Source organism: Myxine glutinosa, chromosome 14 (genome assembly GCF_964187855.1).
Source record: "Myxine glutinosa chromosome 14, kmMyxGlut1.1, whole genome shotgun sequence".
Classification (NCBI taxonomy): domain Eukaryota; kingdom Metazoa; phylum Chordata; class Myxini; order Myxiniformes; family Myxinidae; genus Myxine; species Myxine glutinosa.
In genome coordinates this window covers 31545139-31568527 of record NC_136274.1, presented here as the reverse complement: position 1 = coordinate 31568527, position 23389 = coordinate 31545139, and the positions used below count along the sequence as shown (strand labels likewise).

The 23389-nt window shown below is 49.0% G+C and overlaps 1 protein-coding gene across 2 annotated transcripts in view; it reads right to left on the bottom strand.

Moving 5' to 3' along the window:
* LOC137439577 (homeobox protein cut-like 1) overlaps nt 1–23389 on the bottom strand; it is a 436829-nt gene that overhangs the window by 43300 nt on the left and 370140 nt on the right. For both annotated transcript variants that reach the window (XM_068135458.2, XM_078768104.1), the window contains exons 10-14: nt 22442–22618; nt 6713–6768; nt 6485–6533; nt 6113–6203; nt 5059–5624 (exon numbers count right to left, since the gene is read on the bottom strand). In XM_068135458.2, the coding sequence (XP_067991559.2) occupies nt 5059–5624; nt 6113–6203; nt 6485–6533; nt 6713–6768; nt 22442–22618 (939 nt within the window). The remainder of the gene's footprint in view (nt 1–5058; nt 5625–6112; nt 6204–6484; nt 6534–6712; nt 6769–22441; nt 22619–23389) is intronic.

The following is a 23389-nucleotide window of genomic DNA, read 5'->3' as shown; positions in this document are numbered from 1 at the left end:
AATCTCACACTCTTACTATGTCTCTCCGAAAAGATCGACTGGACAACCCTCCCATCTACTTTCTCAACAATCCTCTCCAAGAAGTTCTGTCGCTCAAGCTTTTGGGTCTCACTATCTGCCATGATCTTTCTTGGGAAAACCACATTTCCAAGCTGGCCTCCAAAGCCAGTCGCCGACTGGGCATCCTCCGTCGTGCGAAGTCCTTCCTCGGCACACCTGAGCTCCTCACCACATACAAGGCTTTCATCCGCAGCTCAATGGAATACTGTTCTCCCCTATGGGCCGGTGCTCCTGCCTCACACCTAGCTCGGCTTCACGCTGTTGAAACCAAAGCTTTCAGAATTATTGGAATCTCCCGCGATGAAGCTATCTCTGAGGGCCTTTCACTCACTCACCGCAGGCAGGTAGGTGGTCTTTCTGTCTTCTACCGACTCCTCTCCGGCCTTGCACCCCCAGCTCTCTCTGTGCTCTGTCCCCCAAATATTCCTACAGGTCGCACAAGATCTGCCAGCAACCCTCTGATGGTTAAACTGCCGAAATCTCGGCTCTCTGCTCACCTTCACTCTTTCATTCCTCTTTTCTCCCGCCTCTGGAACAAACTCCCTCACTCCCTTCAATCCCACTCCTCCCTCCAGGTCTTCAAAACAGCTGTTCACCACCATCTCTTATCTTCCCCCATCCAAAACCTTGATCTTTTCTACCCCCGCTAATTCACCCCAGATCCACCTTGTTTGAAATTCCAACTTCTTTCCTGGAAGTCCTGGCAGTGTCCATATGTTTTATACCTCTCCCACCGCCCCCTTCCCATGCCCCCCCCCCCAAAGCCCTCGCCCTCTCTCAGATCTCTCGATGTCTCCATGTCTCTCGGTCCCTGCTCTCAAATGTTGTGTTTGTGTCCTTCCCCCTCTCTCCCCATCTTGTCTACCGCTCCCGATGTTATATGTTTTATGTATCGGTTTGTCTTTTTGTGTGATTAATGTTCGCTCTTTCACGAGCCTCGATCTTGTATACAAAAAAAAAAAAAACCAGAAGAGATAACCTGACAAAAAAAAACAAAAAGAACTTCTGACAAATCATTCATCCACCCGTGTTTAGTTCCTTTCCTTTTTCTCATTGGACTTTCTCATTTAAAAACGGATAACCCTACATTCTCGTTATCCCATATGGATGGCGTTTCCTTTGGGTGCAGTAAGGTAGAAAATAGTAATCCATCCAGGACTCTTCAGTTGTTGGCTGTGTGATAGCATCGATCACTACTGAGGTGCGGCTGTGTCACTGACGCAGTACCGCCCCCCTACACACCTCTCCTCCTCCAGTGAGGGTCAAAGGGAGGAGGTGGTGGTCACAGTACCAGTAAACAATGCCCTCCTCTTTTGAAAATGTACTGTGGGGCTTTACTATCCCACTAGTGTACCTAACGCTGTTAAATGCCTTTTTATAAAGTTGACGGAGATAAAAACACACCTTAGCTTTACACATCACTTTCTTGCTACACAAGACCAGGTGCACATGCTACCTCGGTGTCCGCCATAACTTAATAAATGTAAGGTATAAAACATTAGCCGATCTGGTTCCCAAATAGCATAATAAAACCACACCATTTTGAGTGGACGACTCTGGCAGTGTTTCGCTGTCCCCTGTCACTAACTCCACTTCAGGACACTCACCGAAGTTGGACGGATGTTGTGTTTTCACCTCTGTCTGTCTGTCTATTTGTCTGTGAACAGGAGATCTGAAAAAGTTGTGGACAGACTCGGAGGAAATTTGATAGAGAGGTTGGGTGTGTGACAAGGACGAATTGATTCGATTTTGCTGATGATCCGGATCTGGATCCGAGAATTTTTAAAGTGATTCTTCACAATTGAGAGATGGGACACAAACGATACAAAGCATGATATCTCAAAAAATTATGGACGAGTTATGACAAAACTTGGTGGATGAGTTGGTGACAAGAACAAGCCGAATCAATTTTGGTTCAGGTCCGAATCCAGGCCCGGCCTATCAGTGGATGCAAAAGGTAAACTTCAGCCTCGCGGAGGTGTGCGCTCTACCGAGTACCGTTCTCGTTTCTCATGAAATCCGATTTCTAAAATCTGACGAGAATATCAGGAAAAATGCTTCCAGGAGAATGTTGCGGCACCGATTAAAGCACGCCGTGCGCGAAGATAATTGCAGAGCAGGATAAAGTCGCACCAGTTACGAAGTTTAAATACAACACCAGATGTTAAGCTGGGTATATGAGCAATACCATGAACATGTTTGGTGGCATATTAACGTACAACATATCTGGCAGTGCCGTGTTATACGTTAATATAGTACAGAACGTCAAGCTGCCTTCCCATCTGCTTGCATTTGCTGGTGGATGTTAATGATCTTGAGGTGTCTCTCGCAAGAGTAGGCCATTGTGCGCTAGCACCTTGGCCAAAATCCAAAATTCCTGCATTGACTATCGCCGGGAAAAGGCAATGGCAAACCACCCAGTTTATTCCTTCTAGTGGAATGTCTCTGGCAGCACTAACTGCTCTGAGAAGCCATGGGTGTCGGTTAAATACATGTCCGTACTTTTCTGGTCTTTCTTCAAACGCATTTCTAAAGCACCGTAAAGTTTGAGGCAAAACACCATCAAACTACCGTACACAATCCATGACCAGGAAATGTATTGTTTGAGCAGTTTGCATTGCCACTTAACATTCCATGTAGTCAGCGAGCTTGCACTGTACAGATTATAACATACTAGCAGAAGTACCCGGCGTTGCCGGGTGGGGGAAGGGAGGGGAGGCGGGGAAGAGGACGGAAGGGAGGGGGGTGTGGGGGGGAATGGGGGGGAGGGGGGAAGGTGGAGGGGGGAAGGAGGGAGGGGAGCAAGGGGAGGGGAGAAGTGGAGGGGAGGAGGGGAAGGGGGGGGGGAGGGGAGGGGAAGGGGGGGGGGAGGGGAGGGAAGGGGAAGGGAGGGGAGGGGAGGCAGGGAAGGGGACGGAAGGGGGGCCAGGGGGGGGAATGGGGGGAGGGGGGAAGGTGGAGGGGGGAGGGGGGGAAGGTGGAGGGGGGAGGGGGGAAAGGGGGAGGGAGATGTGGTTGAAGGGGGGAGGGGGAAGGGGGGAAGGAGGGAGGGGAGCAAGGGGAGGGGAGAAGGGGAGGGGAGGGGGCGGAAGGGGAGGAGGGCAGGGAAGGGTGGAAGGGGAGGGAAAGGGGGAAAGGGGGAGGGGGACGGGGTTGAAGGGGGAGGGGGAAGGGGGGAAGGAGGGAGGGAGCAAGGGGAGGGGAGAAGGGGAGGGGAGGGGTGGAAGGGGAGGAGGGCAGGGAAGGGGGGGAAGGGGAGGGAAGGGGGAAAGGGGAGGGAAGGGGGGAAAGGGGGGAGGGGGACGGGGTTGAAGGGGGAGGGGGAAGGGGGGAAGGAGGGAGGGGAGCAAAGGGAGGGGAGAAGTGGAGGAGAAGGGGGGAGGGAAGGGGAAGGGAGGGGCAGGGGAGGAGGAGGGGAAGGGGAGGGGGGAGGGGAGGGGGTTCATATATATGTGCTGGTGGGTGAATGTGGCTCACGTTTCTGAGTTAAGTGTGATGCCGATCAGGAAGAAGAAGAAGCCGTACTACCAAATTCATACACTTCCTGAATTGTTTGATTTATTTGTATTCAAATGTCTGGTGATTGTTTTGTATTTCTTTATGCGAATGTGTACTTGTATATAACTGTCATTAATTTAAAAAGGCTTCGGCACTATTGAGAAATTAAAAAAAAAAAAAAAACTCCAAAAAACGATCTTTTTTTCTCATACTTTTTTTGTTTTTTTTGCCTAAAACACTCCTAGGCACTCACTGATGAACTTCTTAAAGTTTGACGAAGATCCGTTCAGCCAACTCTGAGAAAAATGGTGACACAGACAGACAGACATCTCTCTTATATAGTAGATTCCATTCTTTTTAGTGGGCTGTGTAACGCAAACTCTGACTCCGTGCATAACATAACGTTTACGTACTCAACGTTTCCCATGTCCGTTGCACTCAATTCAACCGGAAGGTGCTCCACATCCGGAAGGCCATCTCGTTTTTGCCGAATTAATGAAGGAAGATCTCTTCCTCACTGCAATGTCCTGGCATTGTTGGAAGCAAGCGGCTATGCGTATTGGCCGACCATTCGGATGGAGATTACTTTGGTTTATGTTGAAGCTCTCTATACGTCGTCGCCATCGTTACTGCTGTTGCTGCTGCTGCTGTTGGTGTCATCAGTGTTGGGGTTGTAAGGCGTTTACAGTCTCTCTTTGGACTGGCTTAACAGTAGTGAATGACGAATTTTGCACTGGCTTTGTGACATGGCTGCCGGGAAATACTGATTTCACCGTGCAGTTTTGAAAGAGCAGGATTATTTAATTTTGTGCTGGCCCAGCGAAGCGGCAATTATTCATTTTCTGAGCGCTGATTTGACTGACCTTTTTCTTTTATTCCTTCACTATTCATTGCACCGAAGTGTTAATTAGTCGTTATGACATAACCGGTCAATGTAATTGCTACATGTTGTATTTCTGAAAAAATAATAACCTTTTTTTTTTTTTACATCTTCTGAGGCTCAAGTAGGAGCTGCGATTTATTGTAAAGCGCACTCATTCTACCGGATCTCTACTGCACCCACAAGCACGCTACCCAACTGTTTTTGTTCTGTCATACCAAATCCAACTGGTATGAGATTGGCATTCATGAGAACGCAAGCTCTCTCTGCAATTTGTTCATAACCTTCTCGTTTTCTTTGCCCAAACCAGTCAATTGGTAATCGGTAGATCCTGATTTGCAGAATAATGTTATTTATTGGCACAATTTGACTACTTGACTTTGATGGTGATGCAAGATGGTGTAAGGAAAGTGCACAATGTTATTCCATCTTTTTCATGGATCAATTCTCAGATCCCGTGAAATTTTAGGACATGGATCTGTGAATTTTCAAGTGTTGATTTGTAGAAATTATTTTGTCAATGTTATGTGTCTGATGATAAAGCAAGCGTACTGTATTAAAAGCATATTAAGGAGGAAAATAAATTGACAAAAGCACTTGCAGGTGTACAGCCTCGTTACCTGCGAGAGGCCCAACACGTAGTGCCCGAACACTCTCTGTCCGATGTTGTGCTTCAATAGCTGCTCCTTGACATGTCGTGCAAGCTCGGACGTGTCGACTTCATCAATTTCCCCTTCCGTCCTCAGCGCCTCGATCCCAGTCCGAACACCACCACCTTCAGGCAGTCCATTACGTAGCGCTGGCGATGCCCCGAGCGAAGGGGAGGCGCTGTGAGTGGACCCTGGGCGTGCACCTGCTGGTGGAGATGCGATAGCACCCACGTAGAGCCCAGGCTGGTATAATGATGCCTCGTGAGCAGCCTTTGCTGCATAAACCGACTGCAACAGTTGCTTGGGAAAGAATGGGCTAAGCGAAAAGCGTCCAGCGCTCATCGGCAATGGCGTGCCAGAAAAGATTCCTGCTGGCAGAGATTCGGCACCTCCAAATCCCAGTGCTGGTGGATAAAGAACAGTTGGCTCCGATGCCGGGGTGCTGGGTGGACAAGGCCGAGGGGAGGCGCATGCAGACAACTCCGAAGGACAGCGGCTTCCTGGACCACCGTTCTCTTGCCAGGCCGGAGGTGGGCCTGAAATAAGAAAAAACAGAGTTAACATCCATGAAGGTCAACGATAGTTCAATGCTTAAGTATTGGATGTTCCCTAACAGCAGAGGATCTTCAATGTGCCTTTTGCCACCCCCAGTATAAATTAAAAAAAACCACCGTTTAGAGGCCATTTTTCCCCGCAAAGCGGGGGTTGGCCTTTTCGGGGACCGTGGTAGTTGTTGTTTTTTGGTCCCCTTTTTGAAGCAATGTTTTACGGCCGGATGCCCTTCCTGACGCCAACCCTTTTTGCCGCCTTCAACGACAAACAGGGAATTAACAGTGAACTGGTACTCAATTAGCCGACCTCGGAAGGATGACAGGCTGAGTCAACCCCCCTGGCATTAATTCGGCGATCAGACCGAGATTCGAACCCAGGATCCTAGGATCCTAAGCCGGCACCCTAGCCGCTAGCCCAACACCAGGGATAAAAAGATTATATTGTGTACAAAAGGTTGGTATAAGTGCAGTACCATGAATTTGAGTAGCAGTAGGTTGTGAACCACCCGGTTCTCTGAGTCTCACTCTTCGTGCCTGGCATGGCAACACTTCCTTAGCCGGTCCCTAGAAGGAAGTAAAACACAGCATAGTAGGAGGAAGATCTCTTTGTAAAATAATAAGTAAGAAAATAGAACAACACAGAATCTTGGTCAAAAGCTAAGTTTCTTGGCCTCAGAAAGGCTTTTTGTCTCTGTAGGCATTGGCATATGACAGCCATCCTGCAGGGGATTAAAGGAAGAGCTTAAAACCGCTATAACTAGATAATTAATCTAATCACAGCACTGCATTAACACAGCCTAATTACACAGAGCGTTACACCGACCTCCTGGGAGGCAGTAGCGTACCTGAGAAGCAGTCACACCTGTCGACTGCCGGTCGCCCGCATCTCCAGAACTACAAAAGGTATAACAAAAGGTCAATGGGTCAGGATTTTTCCACACTTTTCAGAGCAAAATCAGTGACTTGCAAACATCCCTCTAAGTCAGTGGCATCAGTTACTCTCCGAAAGCTTTCGATCTTTATTCATGTCATAATATCGACACTCGTATAGACAGGCTGGCAAGTTGACTCACTTGATCTCCATCTTGATCTCACAGTTCATTCGAGATTTCAACTTTTCTTCGAGTTTCTGCAAGAGACACAAACAGGAACGACGAATATGCCATGCTTTCCCAGTGGGAACCATCCGCCGGCATATTAACTGTGCCGTGTCTCAGTGATACACACCTCCGCTGCGATGGATTTAATCTGATGATTTAAAAACACACAAGGGAACAGAACAACGCACTGCTCGGTATGCCTTCCTTTTTTCTATCCTTTTCACGCATTATAAACTACACTTACTTATCTTGTTCACTTTCACAAGGCAAATTATTCCAAGTGGCTTCAAGAATATGCTTCTATATGTGCCATTCAGGTATCAAATATCAGAATCATTCAGCTATTTGTACCTGAACTTAAACAACCAGCTATTTACTTGTAAGTCGAAATAATTTGAAGTTAAAAATTGACCATGTGCTCAAATTGGACGATCTAACTAGCAAGTGCACATTTGTCCGAGATTCAATCACAATTTCAGTCTGCCGTGTGCATAATTACTGGGGTGCGGCTATGCTGCTGATGTAGTGCCACCATATATTAGTGGATGAATTTACAACTCTGCTCGGGTATCTGCCTACATTGACCTACACTTTTTGAAAAGTACCGTGGGATCTTTATTGTCCACAAGTCAAGGCTAACAAACAGAATTTCTTGCTTATTCAGTCAGTGTATTCTTTGATGGAAGCACCACATAAGTTTATAGTCAAGCGAAGAATCAAACCCAAAGTAGAGGGAAGCCGATGGCACGTCATCGCAAATTCCCAAAATTCCCATCTAAAACAAAGTTGAAAGATGGCAAAAATTCCACCAGGAATCAAAAATTTTGCAGCATCAAATTTTGGGTGAAAAAAATTTCCCGTTTCAACCAATGACCTGAAAGCTCCACTTCTTGGGGCATGAACCGGGAGTCAAATCACAAAAATCATTGCATACTTCAAGTATCTCCCCATGTTGATTGCTTATACAAAGTTTCATTTTTGCTTATACAAAGATCCACCAGGAATCAAAAATTTTGCAGCATCAAATTTTGGGTGAAAAAAATTTCCCGTTTCAACCAATGACCTGAAAGCTCCACTTCTTGGGGCATGAACCGGGAGTCAAATCACAAAAATCATTGCATACTTCAAGTATCTCCCCATGTTGATTGCTTATACAAAGTTTCATTTTCAAAATGTTTTAAAATATGCCCATAATTGGTATTGTCCTGTCCGTGGCCGATGAAGACCGGCCTCACACAAATAGCCGAAACAAGCTTCAACTCCGAGGAGTATCTCGAACCTTGGCGGGATTGTCTTTGGCGCGTACAGGAAAGGCCCAAAGCCTTATCTAATCGGGAACACATGGGGTTAATCCAAACCCACAGAACAAAGAAACGAAACAAGACAAGAAATGCAAAGTCAACAAATAATGATTTAATGAAAATAATGCAAGCAATTACAATGAATGTGAGGTAAAAACTATTTCCTAATTAGAGACATCTCTACTCAGACTCATATACAAACAACGGAGAAAGATAAATAAAATATAACTTCCCTTACTGTCGGGCTGACCCTAATCTCTGGCCCCAAAGTGCGTTGAGGGCGCTTTGGTCGTTGCTGCTGGTGTAGCCGCTTGTGCGGGATGCGCCCCGATAATGGTGCCAAACCCGCGCGTCAGAAAATGCCCAGGCGCAAGCAGGCACTCAACCAGCCCTTCCTCGCTTCCACCAACAAGTGCAACGCGGCCCCAGTTCCCACAAAATACACCACAGACCAACAATACCCCCCCTCCTCCAATGTTGCAAAAACTCCACAATGCTCCGAAGGTTCTCTGCACTAGCACGCACAAGAGGAGCGACCGTCTGCCATGCAACCAGGACCAGAAGAGAGATAGAATGTGACTGCCTCCAACGAATATCAGGACCAGAAGAGCGATCAAGATCGCAAGACGGCGTCTTTTTCCTTTGGCTCTCGAATGTTCGACCGCTGACGTCATACTTTATCCAATCACCGAGCGCTACTCAATCATCCCATCGCACCTCCACCAATCACGAAGGCTGGGGCGTGGCCTCCTCATTACGAGTCGTCGGGGTGCAGAGTCTAATCTCTGTTCGGGGATGTTTGGATGACGTCGGGGTTTACTTGCCGATTGGCAAATGTGCTGGGTCTGTCAGACCTGGCAGCGTGGTGAGCGAATGAGTCCATTGCCTGGCCGGCTGAGTTTTATAAGAACATTAGGGAAAAATCACAGGGAGGCAATACATACTGGGGATTATTAACCATAAGCCCTATAATTAATTAGCACAAAACCACCCTCCTTATGGCAACATGCAAACACTCTTAACCTGAACATTTACCCTGCTTATGTACATCGAGATGAGTTTCTTCTTCTTCTTCGCGTCACATGGTCCATACTAAAACCAACACATTCTGAACTCTCCTGAGGTATTCCATGCCGACCCACCACAAACGTAACAGTATTTGATATTTGACCTTTTGTCCTCACCCGGTTGAAAAGTCTTTTACTCAGATGGGAGACCTCCAATGAAGGCTGGGTATTGTAGACTGAGGTAGGGCATTATTGGTCACTTGATAGTGTGCCACTGTGCCAGCCTGTTACCTGTCTAGTTATGAGTTTGTTCCCCCTGCGGAGTTGAATATGATTTAAAACTGCCACCGTTGTGCAGTGCAGCAGGGGATGCTGCAACAGGTAACACAATTACACTGCATCTGTATAAATTATACTGCATCTGTGTAAACTGCATCTGTATGTCGAATGTGGGCATAAAGCCAGTTGTCTTGTCTGCACTGATGATCTCATTTGATCTCTCAAAAATGAGATCTTCAGTGCAGGTGGACATCAATGACAGACATGAGATCATGGCTGTCTCTCTGGACATATATCTTGCTTTTGATACAGTCTGGCATCCTACCTTGCTCTCCAAACTGTTTTCTTATACCAACTGTATTCCTTTGATGTCATCAAGCTCATAGGGCTGCCGAAGCAGTTGCATTGGCTCGGAGACACAATCCTGGAAGAGTCGCCACTCTGACGCAGGATACTCAAATGACTCATTTTTCCCAGAGGAGGTACTCATTTTGCCAACATCAGAAGGATGACCGGCTGAGTCCACCTACCCAATGTTATTTTTGGCAAGACAGGGGATTGACTTCAGGACCTTGAGATCTTAAGCCAGCCACCTTAACCGTTAAGCTACCCCCAGGCTTACATTGTGGACGAGGATGTTTTTAAATCAGAACAAGTCCCAGCTTACCATATATCTCCAGTAAGATTTCCTGACAATCCACCCACTTTGTCTGTAACACCCCTCTCGAGGAACTCGAGTCTCAAATTCCTTGGTCTTACCAATTATTATGAACTAAACTGGGCAAAGCATATTTATAAGCTGGCCAGAAAAACTAGTATGCTGGCCAATATAACTCTGCTGGACAAAGTCTTTCTTTGGTACTGCCCACATTGTCATGACTTACAGGGGCATAGTATAATGTAGTATAGATCTTCTCTGTGGAGAGGGGCTCCCACATTACACATTTATCCCCCCGGAAGCAGTGGAGTTCAAAGCCTTTGGCATTATAAACATCTACCAGCATGAAGTCAAGGCATAGGTCTAATTCGTCACCAATTAACTTGTAAGTGATCTCATTGTCTTGCTCATCAGGTTTCATAGTCTTGTTTCTCCTGCCCTTCCCGCACTCCTTCCCCCTCCCACAGCCATGCCCAGGACGTACAGTCATGTGAAAAAGTAGGTACACCCCATGTAAAGTTTTGACTTTTTCAACATATTTCAACATACAGCTATTTGATCTTCATTTCAACAATATTGATAGATAAAGGTGATATAATATAACAAATATCATGAAACATTTACATTTTGTAGTCCATTGTATAATTTAATTAAACATAAATGCAAATTTCACATGTGGAAAAAGTAAGTACACCCTTGGCGCTAATAGGTGGTATTGCCCCCTTTGGCAGAAACAACCTCAAGTAGGCGTTTCTTATAACTGTCTACCAGTCTCTGACATCGACTGGGAGAAATTTTTGCCCACTCCTCCATGCAGAATTCTTTCAGCTGTGCGATGTTTGAGGGGTTTCTTGCATGCACAGCTCGTTTCAAATCCCCCCACAACATCTCGATGGGATTTAGATCCGGGCTTTGACTTGGCCATTCCAGAACCCTCCATTTCTTTCTTTTCAGCCATTCCTTGGTGGATTTACTGGTATGTTTAGGGTCATTGTCATGTTGGAAGGTCCACCTTCGGTTGAGCTTCAACTTTCCAACAGATGGCCTCACATTATCCTCAAGCACCCTCTGGTACAATGAAGAATTCATAGTTGATTCTATGATGGTGAGCTGCCCAGGCCCTGATGCAGCAAAGCTGCCCCAAACCATAATATTTACACCACCATGCTTTACAGTTGGTATTAGGTTCTTGTGGTCAAATGCTGTCTTTGGTTTTCGCCAAACACGTCTTCTGGTACTGTGGCCAAATAGCTCTACCTTTGACTCATCTGTCCAGAGCACATTGTTCCAGAAGTGCTGGTCTTTGCCTAGGTGTTCATTGGCAAACTTTAGTCTTGCCCTGATGTTCTTTCTGGACAGCAAAGGTTTCCTCCTGGCACACCTCCCATGTAGATCAAATTTGTGCAGCCTCTTTCTAATGGGAGACTCGTGCACTTTGACATCAACAGTGGTAAGAGCTACCTGTAGGTCCCGTGATGACATTCTGGTGTTCTTAGAGACTTCTTTCAGCATCTTGCGGTCTGCTCTCGGGCTGAACTTGCTGGGGCGGCCTGGCCTGTACACGTTGGCAGTTGTTTGGAATCTTCTCCACTTGTAGATGATCTTCTGGACAGTCGAATGATTGATTTCAAATTGTTTGGAGATCTTTTAAAATCCCTTCCCAGACTCGTAGGCATCTATAACCTTCTTTCTGATGGCCTCAGAGAGCTCTTTTGATCTAGGCATGGTGACGCCGCACACTTCAACAACAAAGAGCAAACCAAACGAAATGTCTGAGGTTTAAATAAGACAGGTTCCTCCAAGATCCTCTCTAACGATGCTCTAATCATTTGCACCTGAGCTGGCGCACCTGATTCTAATTTTAGGTATTTGAAGTAGTGATAAATGTAGGGGTGTACTTACTTTTTCCACATGTGAAATTTGCATTCATGTTTATTTAAATTATACAATGGACGACAAAATGTAAATGTTTCATGATATTTGTTATATTATATCACCTTTATCTATCAGTATTGTTGAAATGAAGATCAAATAGCTGTATGTTGAAATATGTTGAAAAAGTCAAAACTTTACATGGGGTGTACTTACTTTTTCACATGACTGTACATGTTCATCTAGTCATTCCATGATGGCCAAACTTTCAAAACCATCTAGCCTTTCTGCTCATCTCTACTCCTTTTATTTCCCTTTTCTACCAGCAACACTGAAACGACTTCCAAGAGTCTGTGCAACCTTACACCTCCCAACTCGTTATGCTCCAGATCTACCCATGATCATTTATATTCATATTAAACTTCCCCCGAATGTTACCTTACATGTCTGCCTGTTCTCCACGTCAACCTTTCCCCACTAAAGCTGCATCTGTATGTCGAATGTGCATTTGTTCCCTTCACTCCTTGAGGAGTACATTAGCCTCTGTCCGATGATATTTAGCTGATCATGAGCCTCTGTCCGATGATATTTAGCTGTATAAAAATGGTGGCATGCTCTACAATATGCAGTACTACCTGCTCCCACTGCACCATAACAGCAATTCTTTTAAAACTAGAACGACAGTCGGTAGAGCGCATACCTCCGTCAGGCTGAACAGTTGACATTTTGTATCCCACTGATAGGCCGGATCTGGATATGGAACTGAACCAAAATCTAATCGGCTGATTCTCAACACCTTATTCACCAAGGTTCATCCGAATCTATCCACAACCTTTTAAAAATATCATGTTATATCGTTTTTGGCCCCATCGCTCAATGGTTAAGAACAAAACAGCACAACAGGCATTTCCATTTCCCCTGCTAGAGCGGGGGTTAGCCTTGCGGGCCCCATGACAATCTTCTCCATTTTGCCCTACTTTCTGCATCTCCCCTTGTTAACCCCCTTGCCCGCATTTCTTCTTCCACCACGTTTAGCCAAGTCTTTCTCGGTCTTCCCCGTCCTCCACTTCCTTCTACATTCATTTCCATCACTCTTCTGAACCAGTCGCTTTCATCCTTCCTCAACACATGACCCAACCATCTCAACCTGTTTCTCTTCACAGCATCCATCACAGGCTCTATTCCCATCATCTTCCGCAATTCATCATTTGTCTTCCTCTCTCTCAACGATACTCCACACATACACCGAACCATTCACATTTCCACCCTTCGTTGCTGCTCTACATTCATTACCCATGTCTCGCACCCAGAAATCATAACACTTCTCACACATGCAGCAGACACCTTTCCCTTCAGCTTCAACGACACTCCCCTCCTCGTCAGCACGCCACTCAGTTCCCGAAACTTCTTCCATGCACATCTCACTCTAGCAACCGTTGCCGAGTCTGATCCACCTTCTCCATTCAGCATGTCTCCTAGGTAGCAAAATGTTTTCACACCTTCCAGCTTCACGCCATCTCCAAGATCCAACTCAACATTTCCTCCATCTGCAGCTCCCTCTGTGCACACCTTACACTTGAATGTAGCTGCTACACTGGTTAATGACCCTCTCACACCACTACATTTTCGATGAACCCACTCAGCGCACATTGTACATTGAATGAATGGTGAAGAAGCACTTAAAAAATTAAATAATTCTCGTATCCAATCTTGATCTTCACGAAAATTGAATCAATTGGTGTTTGTCACACACCCAACCTGTCCACCAGGTTTCGACTGAACCTGTCCATAACCTTTTGAGATATCCTGCTTACAGACAAACAAACAAAGAAGAAATACATCGTGCAGAACATGAAACTGGCAAAATCCACCCCTCCCCAAAATAAAAAGTTGCCAAGGAACGAACAAATTGTCCATTTCATTAAAATTAAAATTGACGATCTTAATCAAAGCTCAGGTCAATCTTGGATGAAATGGATGAAAGTTGATTATTTTTCAGAGGAAAATAGATGCTTTTAGAAGTTTGACCTCGACTTGACCTTTGACATTTTGACCTCAAAAATAGCTGCCTTTACAATTTAGTGATGCACTTTGTAATTGCTGTTTAATTTTCCAGTCAGTCGGAAGAGAATTCACAATTTCTCAAATGAAAATTTATGATTTTAAAAGTTTGACCTAGAGTTGACCTTTGACTTTTTGACCTCAAAAATAGCTGGTTTCCCAATTCAGTGACCCAATATGCAAATACTGGTCAACTTTCAAATCAATCGGATTTGGAATTTGACGATTTTAAAAATTTGACCTCACGATGACCTTTTTTGATCTCAAATCAATAGCCTTTTTGGTGTGATTACTTCTCCAACTTGGTAAAGTTTCATGGAGATCGCTTTATAATTGTGACCTGTAGGCGATTGACAGACAAACAGACAAACAAACAGAATAACAAAGTCAACCGATCAATATATGTACTTGAAAAATATTCGATTTTGCAAGTAACGAACAGACAAACAGGGGTGAAAACATAACATCCACACACCTTCGGTGGTGGAGGTAATTAAACTATGTTGAGGATGGGAATCTGAATCATAGGTTTCATAAGTGAGCATGCTGCTAAATGGGCCATCCTACCATCCTATCACGGTACGTTTTGAGGCAGTGTTGTCATAAATTTAAAAGATGTGATGTGAAGATCAAATATTATGAAGATGAATAGAAAATTACTTTTTAAGATACTCTTCTTTCATCTTTTCAAATGAGATTTTTAAAATTTTTTTTTTTGGATACAAGATCGAGGCTCGTGAAAGAGCTAACATTAATCACACAAAAAGTCAAACCGACACACAAAACACCAAAAAACAAGGGGAGCGGCAGACAAGATGGGGAGAGAGGGGGAAGGACACAAACACAACATTTGAGAGCAGGGACATCGGGAGAAATGTGTGAGGGGGAGGGCTTGGGGGGAGGTATAAAACATATGAACACTGCAATAGTGTAGCAGCATAGCAAACCTGTTGTGCATTTTGTGATACAAGCACCAAATTTGGTACACTAGTAGACTATCATATTATGAAAAGATCTGGATATTGGGCCATCTCAGATTCAGAGATTTGATTTTTGCAAGATTTCGATTCGATTGGGATCGAAGAGAACACCTTCTTCGTCTTCTGTACAGTGAAGTTGCCAGCCCTGAATTCTCTGGCTACATCTGGGTGCTTCATTGGGAGTGCAACCGTGTCCCTCAGGTGAACAGGGACCCACCTGGCATAGTGTGTGTGGTCTAAGGCATGGAACCATGGGACCAGTTCCGTCAGGGCATCAAGGTACGTCGTGAATGAAGCCTGCCGCAGAGAACGCACGTAGACCAGTGCCAACATCTCTAGTTCCAGCACAGTTGCCCAGTACTGAAAGTTGGGAATGTCTTCTCCTCTCTGGTGACACCAGTCTTCGAACTCAGGCAGGTCTTCTGCATCATCAGCATATGTCATACAGTGGCGTTCATACGCACGGTGTTGCAGGATGTGCAGTGCCGCTGCAGTGATTTGATGAGCTCTTCTTGTGCGGGTGACGTGGGCAGCTCGTAGGAAGGAGTCGGCCGTCCCTGGCGTTGCAATCTCAGCTTGCAAAATCTGCAAATCTTGCAAAAATCAAATCTCTGAATCTGAGATGGCCCAATATCCAGATCTTTTCATAATATGATAGTCTACTAGTGTGCCAAATTTGGTGCTTGTATCACAAAATGCACAATTCTTTTGAATATTTGGGCTAAGCCGCCCCACTACAAGGGCTCTGGGGTGAATTAGCGGGGGTAGAAAAGATCAAGGTTTTGGATGGGGGAAGATAAGAGATGGCGGTGAACAGCTGTTTTAAAGACCTGGAGGGAGGAGTGGGATTGAAGGGAGTGGGGGAGTTTGTTCCAGAGGCGGGAGAAAAGGGGAATGAAAGAGTGAAGGTGAGCAGAGAGCCTAGATTTTGGCAGTTTAACCATAAGAGGGTTGCAGGCAGATCTTGTGCGACCTGAAGGAATATTGGGGGGACAGAGCACAGAGAGAGCTGGGGGAGCAAGGCCGGAGAGGAGTCAGTAGAAGACAGAAAGACCACCAACCTGCCTGCGGTGAGTGAGTGAAAGGTCCTCAGAGTTAACTTCATCACAGGAGATTCCAATGATTCTGAAAGCTTTGGCCTCAACAGCGTGAAGCCGAGCGAGCTAGGTGTGAGGCAGGAGCACCAGCCCAGAGGGGGGAACAGTATTCCATTGAGCTGCGGATGAAAGCCTTGTATGTGGTGAGGAGCTCAGGTGTGCCAAGGAAGGACTTCGCACGACGGAGAATGCCCAGTCGGCGACTGGCTTTGGAGGCCAGCTTGGAAATGTGGTTTTCCCAAGAAAGATCATGGCAGAGAGTGAAACCCAAAAGCTTGAGCGACAGAACTTCTTGGAGAGGTTTGTTGAGAAAGTAGATGGGAGGGTTTTCCAGTCGGTCCTTTCGGAGAGACATTGTAAGAGTGTGAGATTTGTCAGGATTGAAAGACATGTTCCACTTGTTTGACCAGTCTGTGATTTTGTCCAGGTCTGCAGAGAGTGAGGAGGCTGCAGACTGCCGATCTGAGGGATGAGGAATGGAGCGGCAGATAGTGGAGATATAAAGACAAGGCAGTAATTGTGTTAACAAAGACTCAGGATCGAAATTATGGTGATCTGAGCGTCTCGTCTTTTTTTTGGTAATTTTATTTTCGTGTTCTACTAAGGCTCATGATGAAGCTTACAGTGTACTTTTACATGAATGAGAAGGTGCATAAATCAACAAAGTTTATTTGAAATTTGAAAAAAAAAAAACGTACCAAGTAAAGCGCTACTGGGGAACCAAAGTGTATACGTACAAAGAAACACTGTCCTGTGGGAGCTGTGCTCGCACGATAAAGCCAGACAAAATGGACGACACAGGAACGAAGTTTCACCGTGCTATTTATTTAGCTCAAAACCAAAGAACTCAAAAGCACACTCCATCCACCCCTCGAACGGGTGGCAATTTATAACGCAAACTCAACAAACAAAAGCCACGCCTCTCAGGCGGGGCATGGTATGCAAAAGAGGCAAGTCACGCCTCTCGACGGGGCGTGGTATGCCAGGCAAGTGTTCGCCCGAGAGGGCAAGTCTGGACACGCCCGGGCGAGTCCGGACACGTGACCGCTTGCCGGTTGCGTCATCGGCCGGTGCACGATAATTGTGTCATGCTTCCGGTAACCGCTACATGCGCCCCCCCAGAATTAACCTGCACCGGGAGAGTCAGTTTGAGGGGGGTCCTGATGACCCGGCCGAAACGACCCCTGGCGGTTCGTGTGGGGGTGGTAGGCGGCGTGGCGGAGGATGGTCGGGCGGGGGGCTTGGTTGATGGGGGACGGCCCCGTCGTGGAGGAAGGGCCAACCGTGGAGGTTGGTCGAGGTCCAAATGGGCCGGCTTGAGGCGGTCCATGGAGATGCGGTCCGGCTTGCCGCCGATGTCGACGATGAATGACTTGTCGTCCCTCTGCAGGACCCGGAAAGGCCCATCGTACGGCGGCCGGAGCGGTCCCCGGTGTGCGTCGTGCCGGATAAAAACGTACTCCGCAGTGCGAAGTGCTGGGGGGACGTGAGGTTGGATGCAGCCGTGGTGGGACGTGGGCACGGGGGCAAATCTCCTGGCGGCCTCCTGGAGGTCCGAGTGTTGGCGAGCCGCGGACCAGGGGCCGGTGGCGTCAGGCACGAATTCACCCGGCACGCGCAGTGGCTGGCCGTAGACCAGCTCAGCGGTGGAAGCCTGCAGGTCCTCTTTAGGGGCCGTTCGGAGGCCCAATAGGACCCACGGGAGCCTGCCGGCCCAACCGTCGTCCTGGAGGCTGGCTCGGAGAGCGGCCTTCATCGAGCGGTGGAACCGCTCGCACAAGCCGTTGGCTTGGGGGTGGTAGGCCGTGGTGCGGTGAAGCTTGACCCCCAAGGCCTGGGCGACCGCGCCCCAAAGCTCGGAGGTGAATTGCGGGCCTCTGTCGGAGGAGTTGTCCGAGGGCGCGCCGAAACGAGTAATCCAAGTGCCAATGAAGGCCTGCGCCACGTCGGCGGATGTTGTTGATGCCAGCGGGACGGCCTCCGGCCACCTGGTGGTCCTGTCCACCATCGTGAGGAGGTGGGTGAAGCCCCGTGAGGAGGGAAGGGGTACCACCAGGTCCACATTGACGTGGTCGAAGCGCCGCGCGCGCACGTCGAATGGTGCCAACGGGGCCTGGGTGTGCCGGTGGACCTTCGCGCGCTGGCAGGCGACACAGGCATTGGCCCAGTCACGGACGTCCTTACGGAGCCCGTGCCAGATGAACTTTGCTGCCACGAGCTTCTGTGATGCTTTCCGGCCCGGGTGGGAAAGGCAGTGGAGGGCGTCAAAAATGTGCCGCTGCCATCCGGTGGGCACGATGGGGCGAGGTTGGCCCAGGGAAACGTCGCACAGGAGAACCGTGCCTGTGTCCTCGAAGGGGACGTCGGCCAACCGCAGGCCTGTGTCCGCTGTCCGGAGGGCTTGCACCATGGGGTCGGCAGTCTGGTCAGCCGCCATGCGGGCGAAGTCCACACCCAGGTGGACGGCGTTCGCGCCGGACCGGGAGAGGCAATCGGCCATAGTGTTGTCCTTGCCCGCAACGTGCCGGATGTCCGTCGCAAATTCGGACACGGCGGAGAGGTGGCGCTGCTGGCGGGCCGACCACGGCTCCGTAACCTTGGCCATGGCGAAGACCAGGGGTTTGTGGTCCACAAACGCCGTGAACGGGCGGCCCTCCAAAAGATGGCGGAAGTGGCGAACGGCCAGGTAAAGGCCGAGGAGCTCGCGGTCGAAAGCGCTATACTTGCGCTCGTTAGGTCGAAGCTGCAGGCTGAAGAAGGCCAGCGGTTGCCAAGCTCCGTTCACCCACTGTTCAGGCATGACGCCCACCGCGTAGTCGGAAGCGTCCGTGGTGAGGGCGATGGGTGCGTCGAGCGCCGGGTGTGCCAGCATGGTCACGTTGGCGAGGGTCAGCTTAGCGCCCGTGAACGCCGCATCCATCTCTGTGGTCCAGGTGACGTCGTGCTTGTCCGGCTTGCCCCGGAGGGCTTCGTACAGGGGGCGCATGAGTTGGGCGGCGCGAGGCACGAACCGGTGGTAAAAATTTACCATCCCCAAAAATTCCTGTAGGGCCTTGATGGAGCGGGAGCGCGGGAAACTTGTGACTGCCTCCACCTTGGTAGGCAGCGGGACGGCCCCGCGCTTCGTGATGCGGTGCCCCAGGAAGTCGACGGCTGTTACGCCAAACTGGCATTTCGCCGGGTTGATGATGAGGCCGTGCTGGCTGAGGGGCTCGAAAAGCATGCGCAGGTGGACGAGGTGCTCCGCCCGGGAAGTGCTGGCGATGAGAATGTCATCCAGGTAGACAAACAGAAAGGTGAGATCACGCAGCACACTGTCCATCAGCCGCTGGAAGGCCTGGGCCGCGTTCTTAAGGCCGAACGGCATTCGGAGGAACTCGAAGAGGCCAAAAGGTGTAATTACAGCCGTCTTCGGAACGTCGGCCGGCCGGACAGGTACCTGGTGGTAGCCCCGAATAAGGTCGACCTTGGAGAAGATCACCCGCCCCGCCAAACGGGTGGAAAAGTCCTGTATGTGTGGTATCGGGTACCGGTCGGGGGTGGTGGCGTCGTTGAGGCGGCGGTAATCGCCGCATGGTCGCCATCTGCCACCCGGTTTGGACACGATGTGCAGGGGCGAGGCCCACGCGCTGTTCGAGCGCCGCACAATGCCCACCCGCTCCAGCGCGTCGAATTCCGCCTTCGCCACGGCGTGTTTGGCCGGGTCGAGGTGGCGAGCCCTGGCGTAGACCGGTGGACCTGTGGTCGGGATGTGATGTTCGACGCCGTGCTTGACGGCGACGGCCGAAAACGTCGGCTGTGTGAGGGCGGGAAATTCGGCGAGTAGGCAGGTGAAATCGTCCACGGCCGGGAGCGCGCAGGCTAGCTTGGTTGGTGCGGAGCCGCTCAATGAGCAAGCGAGCGAGCTGAAGGTCTCCGCATTGATGAGCCGACGCCGTTTGACGTCCACCAAAAGCCCATGCGCACAAAGAAAATCTGCAACCAGCAAGGCCATGGGCACGTTCGCCGTGATGAAGTCCCACCTGAAGCGCTGGCCCCCGAAGCAGAATGCGACGCTGCGCGAACCGAAGGTGCGGATGGAGGAACCGTTTGCGGCGACCAAGGCGGGACCGCAAAGCGCGGCCTGTTTGTCCTCCACCGAGGCGGGTATCATGCTCAGCTGAGCGCCGGTGTCGCACAAAAAACGCCGTCCGGACGCTGTGTCTGTAATAAACAGAAGGCTGCCTGAATGGCCGACGCTCACGGCAGGCAGCGAACGCCGGCCTGGTCGTTTCCCGACCCGCCGAAAGTGCACGGTGGGCGGCACGTTCTGGCCTTCTGCCCGAACCTGGCGTGGTAATAGCACATGGTCCGCTCTGGTGGAGGCTCCGGCGGTCGCGTCGGGTTCGGTTGACGGGGCGTCGCGGCGGCCGCAGCCGTCAGTGGCGCGAACTAGGCCGGTGGAGGCACTGGTCGTGGTGCGGGCGTTGCCTCGGTCGGCCCAGGGTCCCAGGCGGCCGCTCCGACGTGTCGCCTGGCCGAGAAAAATTTATCGGCCTCCTTGGCCAGGGCGCGAGGGTCCGTGATGGGCGAGTTATCCAAAGCTAAGTGTACCTGCCCGGGTAGCCGCTGGAGGAACAGCTCGCGGAAGAGGAAGTCCGGGCTGTGGTCACCGAGAAGAGCAAGCATGTGGTCCATGCTTTCGGACGGACGGGCCTCGCCCAGCTCCGGGAGGTGTAGTAGTTGTCGTGCGCGTTCGGTCTCCGTGAGTCCAAACGCACCGAGGAGTAGGCCTTTGAGTGCGCCGTATTTGTCGGCGTCCGGCGGGTGCTGTAGGAAGCTCAGGACCCGGGCCCGGCGGAGGCGTTGAGCGCGGAGACCACGTAGTGGTAGCGCGTCGTGTCCTCCGTAATGTTCCGCAGGGCGAAGAGAGAATCCGCTTGAGCAAACCAAACGGCCGCGTGAGATTCCCAAAAGCCCGGGAGCTTCAAAGCTACAGCTGACTCCATCGCCGTGTTCATAGAAAGGGGTCACCAATTGTGGGAGCTGTGCTCGCACGATAAAGCCAGACAAAATGGACGACACAGGAACGAAGTTTCACCGAGCTATTTATTTAGCTCAAAACCAAAGAACTCAAAAGCACACTCCATCCGCCCCTCGAACGAGCGGCAATTTATAACGCAAACTCAACACACAAAAGCCACGCCTCTCAGGCGGGGCATGGTATGCAAAAGAGGTAAGTCACGCCTCTCGACGGGGCGTGGTATGCCAGGCAAGTGTTCGCCCGAGAGGGCAAGTCTGGACACGCCCGGGCGAGTCCGGACACGTGACCGCTCGCCGGTTGCGTCATCGGCCGGTGCACGGTAATTGTGTCATGCTTCCGGTAACCGCTACAGTCCTAGTCTTTGTGAAAGCTAGTGTCGGTCTGCATCAGTGGGCAAGTAAAACAATGGATTTTATCAACTGAAAGCCAATGGGAGTATGTCAACCGCCACGGCAAGAAAGATTCAGATGGCGTTTCGAATGTTAGCCCTTCGTCAGAGTTAAACGGGTTATATATTAACGACCGGCATGGGAAGCAAGGTGTGGCTGATGTTATAAGCCTGAGCCCTTTGTCAGAGCAAAAGAGGGTGTTAGCACTGCGTCGGCTTTTGCTCCGACGAAGGGCTAACGCTGGAATTGCCAGCCGCATCTTCACTTCCCACACCAGTTAACCATGGTCAGGACTGACCTGTAAAGCTCCTGAGAAAGGTACTTATTCCTTCACACCAATACCTTCGTCAGAAAGGAGAGGACGGAGAGGAGTGGCGACTCCCCGTCTACACCACACACTTACCTGTGTGTACCAGCCATAGAAAGGCAATGCCATCATTGCCCGAGGAGACGCGACATCATCAATACAAGAAAGTTGCAAACGTAAAGCAGTTTGTTTTTTGCAACTATCTTAAACTGTGTTTCCTCGCAATTTACCAACATTTCCCTGCAACTGCTATGCCATACCAAACTATTTACTGTTCTTGCCTCTCAATGGTGCACATGCCTCATCTTAGCTCTTACCCACTGTTACCAGCATGCCTCTCGTGAACTACAAGCAAAGCATAAGAAGTCGTCATGTTATTGCTTTGTACAACAAAAGCAGCAAGGCTCTAAGAAGTGTTGGGATGTTGTAAGGAGAGCTCGAGCGTGGGGATAGTGCATGTGGTGAGGTGCATAGAATGTTCAGGGCATCAAGCTACGGTGATGATTTACGTATCTGCACTACGTGGTGTGCAGCTCTATACCACATGGTGTGTTTCTCTGCCTCATTCCACATGGCAGTGTGGTAAAGAGTCAGAGTGAGGCTTCATAAGGAACTATTTAAATGGACAAGAACAAGCAGTTTTAAGGCTACGTTAATCAGATAAGCTCAACCTTTCAAAATGCAGTGAATTGAGGGAAAATAAAAAGAAAGGCAAAGCAAGGTAATACCTGTATACGCCGGTTTCTGTCAGCGAGCTGAGCTTCTAATTGCAAGATCTGGGCAGCAGATGCCTCCTGCAACTCGGCAAGGTTGCTTTGGAGCCGCCGTACCTCCTCTGCCAGCCAAGCCAGTCTCCCGTCTTTTCTTGCTAGCTCTGTGTCCATGTCACATGCTGCTGGAGACATCTGGTGAAAAGAAAAGGAAAACGTTTAAGAAAAAGTGGCAGAAGTGCCAAATGTGTTGTGAACATTGCCCGATAGTTTAACGGGTAAAATAAATCAAAAGGATTCTGGTACCTGAGACGACGTCACTACAGCGTTGCAATGTTTGCCGCACGAGTAAATTCAAGAACACAATTGGGCAAGTGTATAGTTGAGCATAGTTACAAACCATAGCAGGCAGAAAAAGCATCTAAGCAGACAACAACAGCAACAACACGACTACAACAACGAGGGGGTGGGGGAATGGATTGACAAGTTTAATTGCCTGAAAATGTAGTAATACTCGTTGCAGACGTTAGTCCTTTTCTACGTACTTAGTAGCCATTGAAACACGGTTTCCACGGCAATGGGTGAGTTTCCTGATGCCTGAGGAATGAAAGTCATGTTTTTGGCGCTGAAATGTTTTTATGGAGAGAACGGTTTTGAGCCAGTACCGCACAAACTGTGAGCAGGCGTCAGCTCGCTGGTCACATCTCTGCCAGCCAAGCCAGTCACCTGCCTTTTCTCAGAAGTAAGTGAATGAGTTGTGACCAAAGTCAGCTAGCAGGATTATACTGTGGCCATCAGCATCAACAGAATAAGTGAAGGGCTAAGTAATGAACAAGGGTCAGTCTACCATCAGAATACACAAGTCAGCATATTATGTGATGATGCTGAACAGGATCAAGCTCTCACATGAGCCTTGATCGCTGCATAAATGGTTCTAGATGGTGTTATTTCTACTTTAATGGCTTA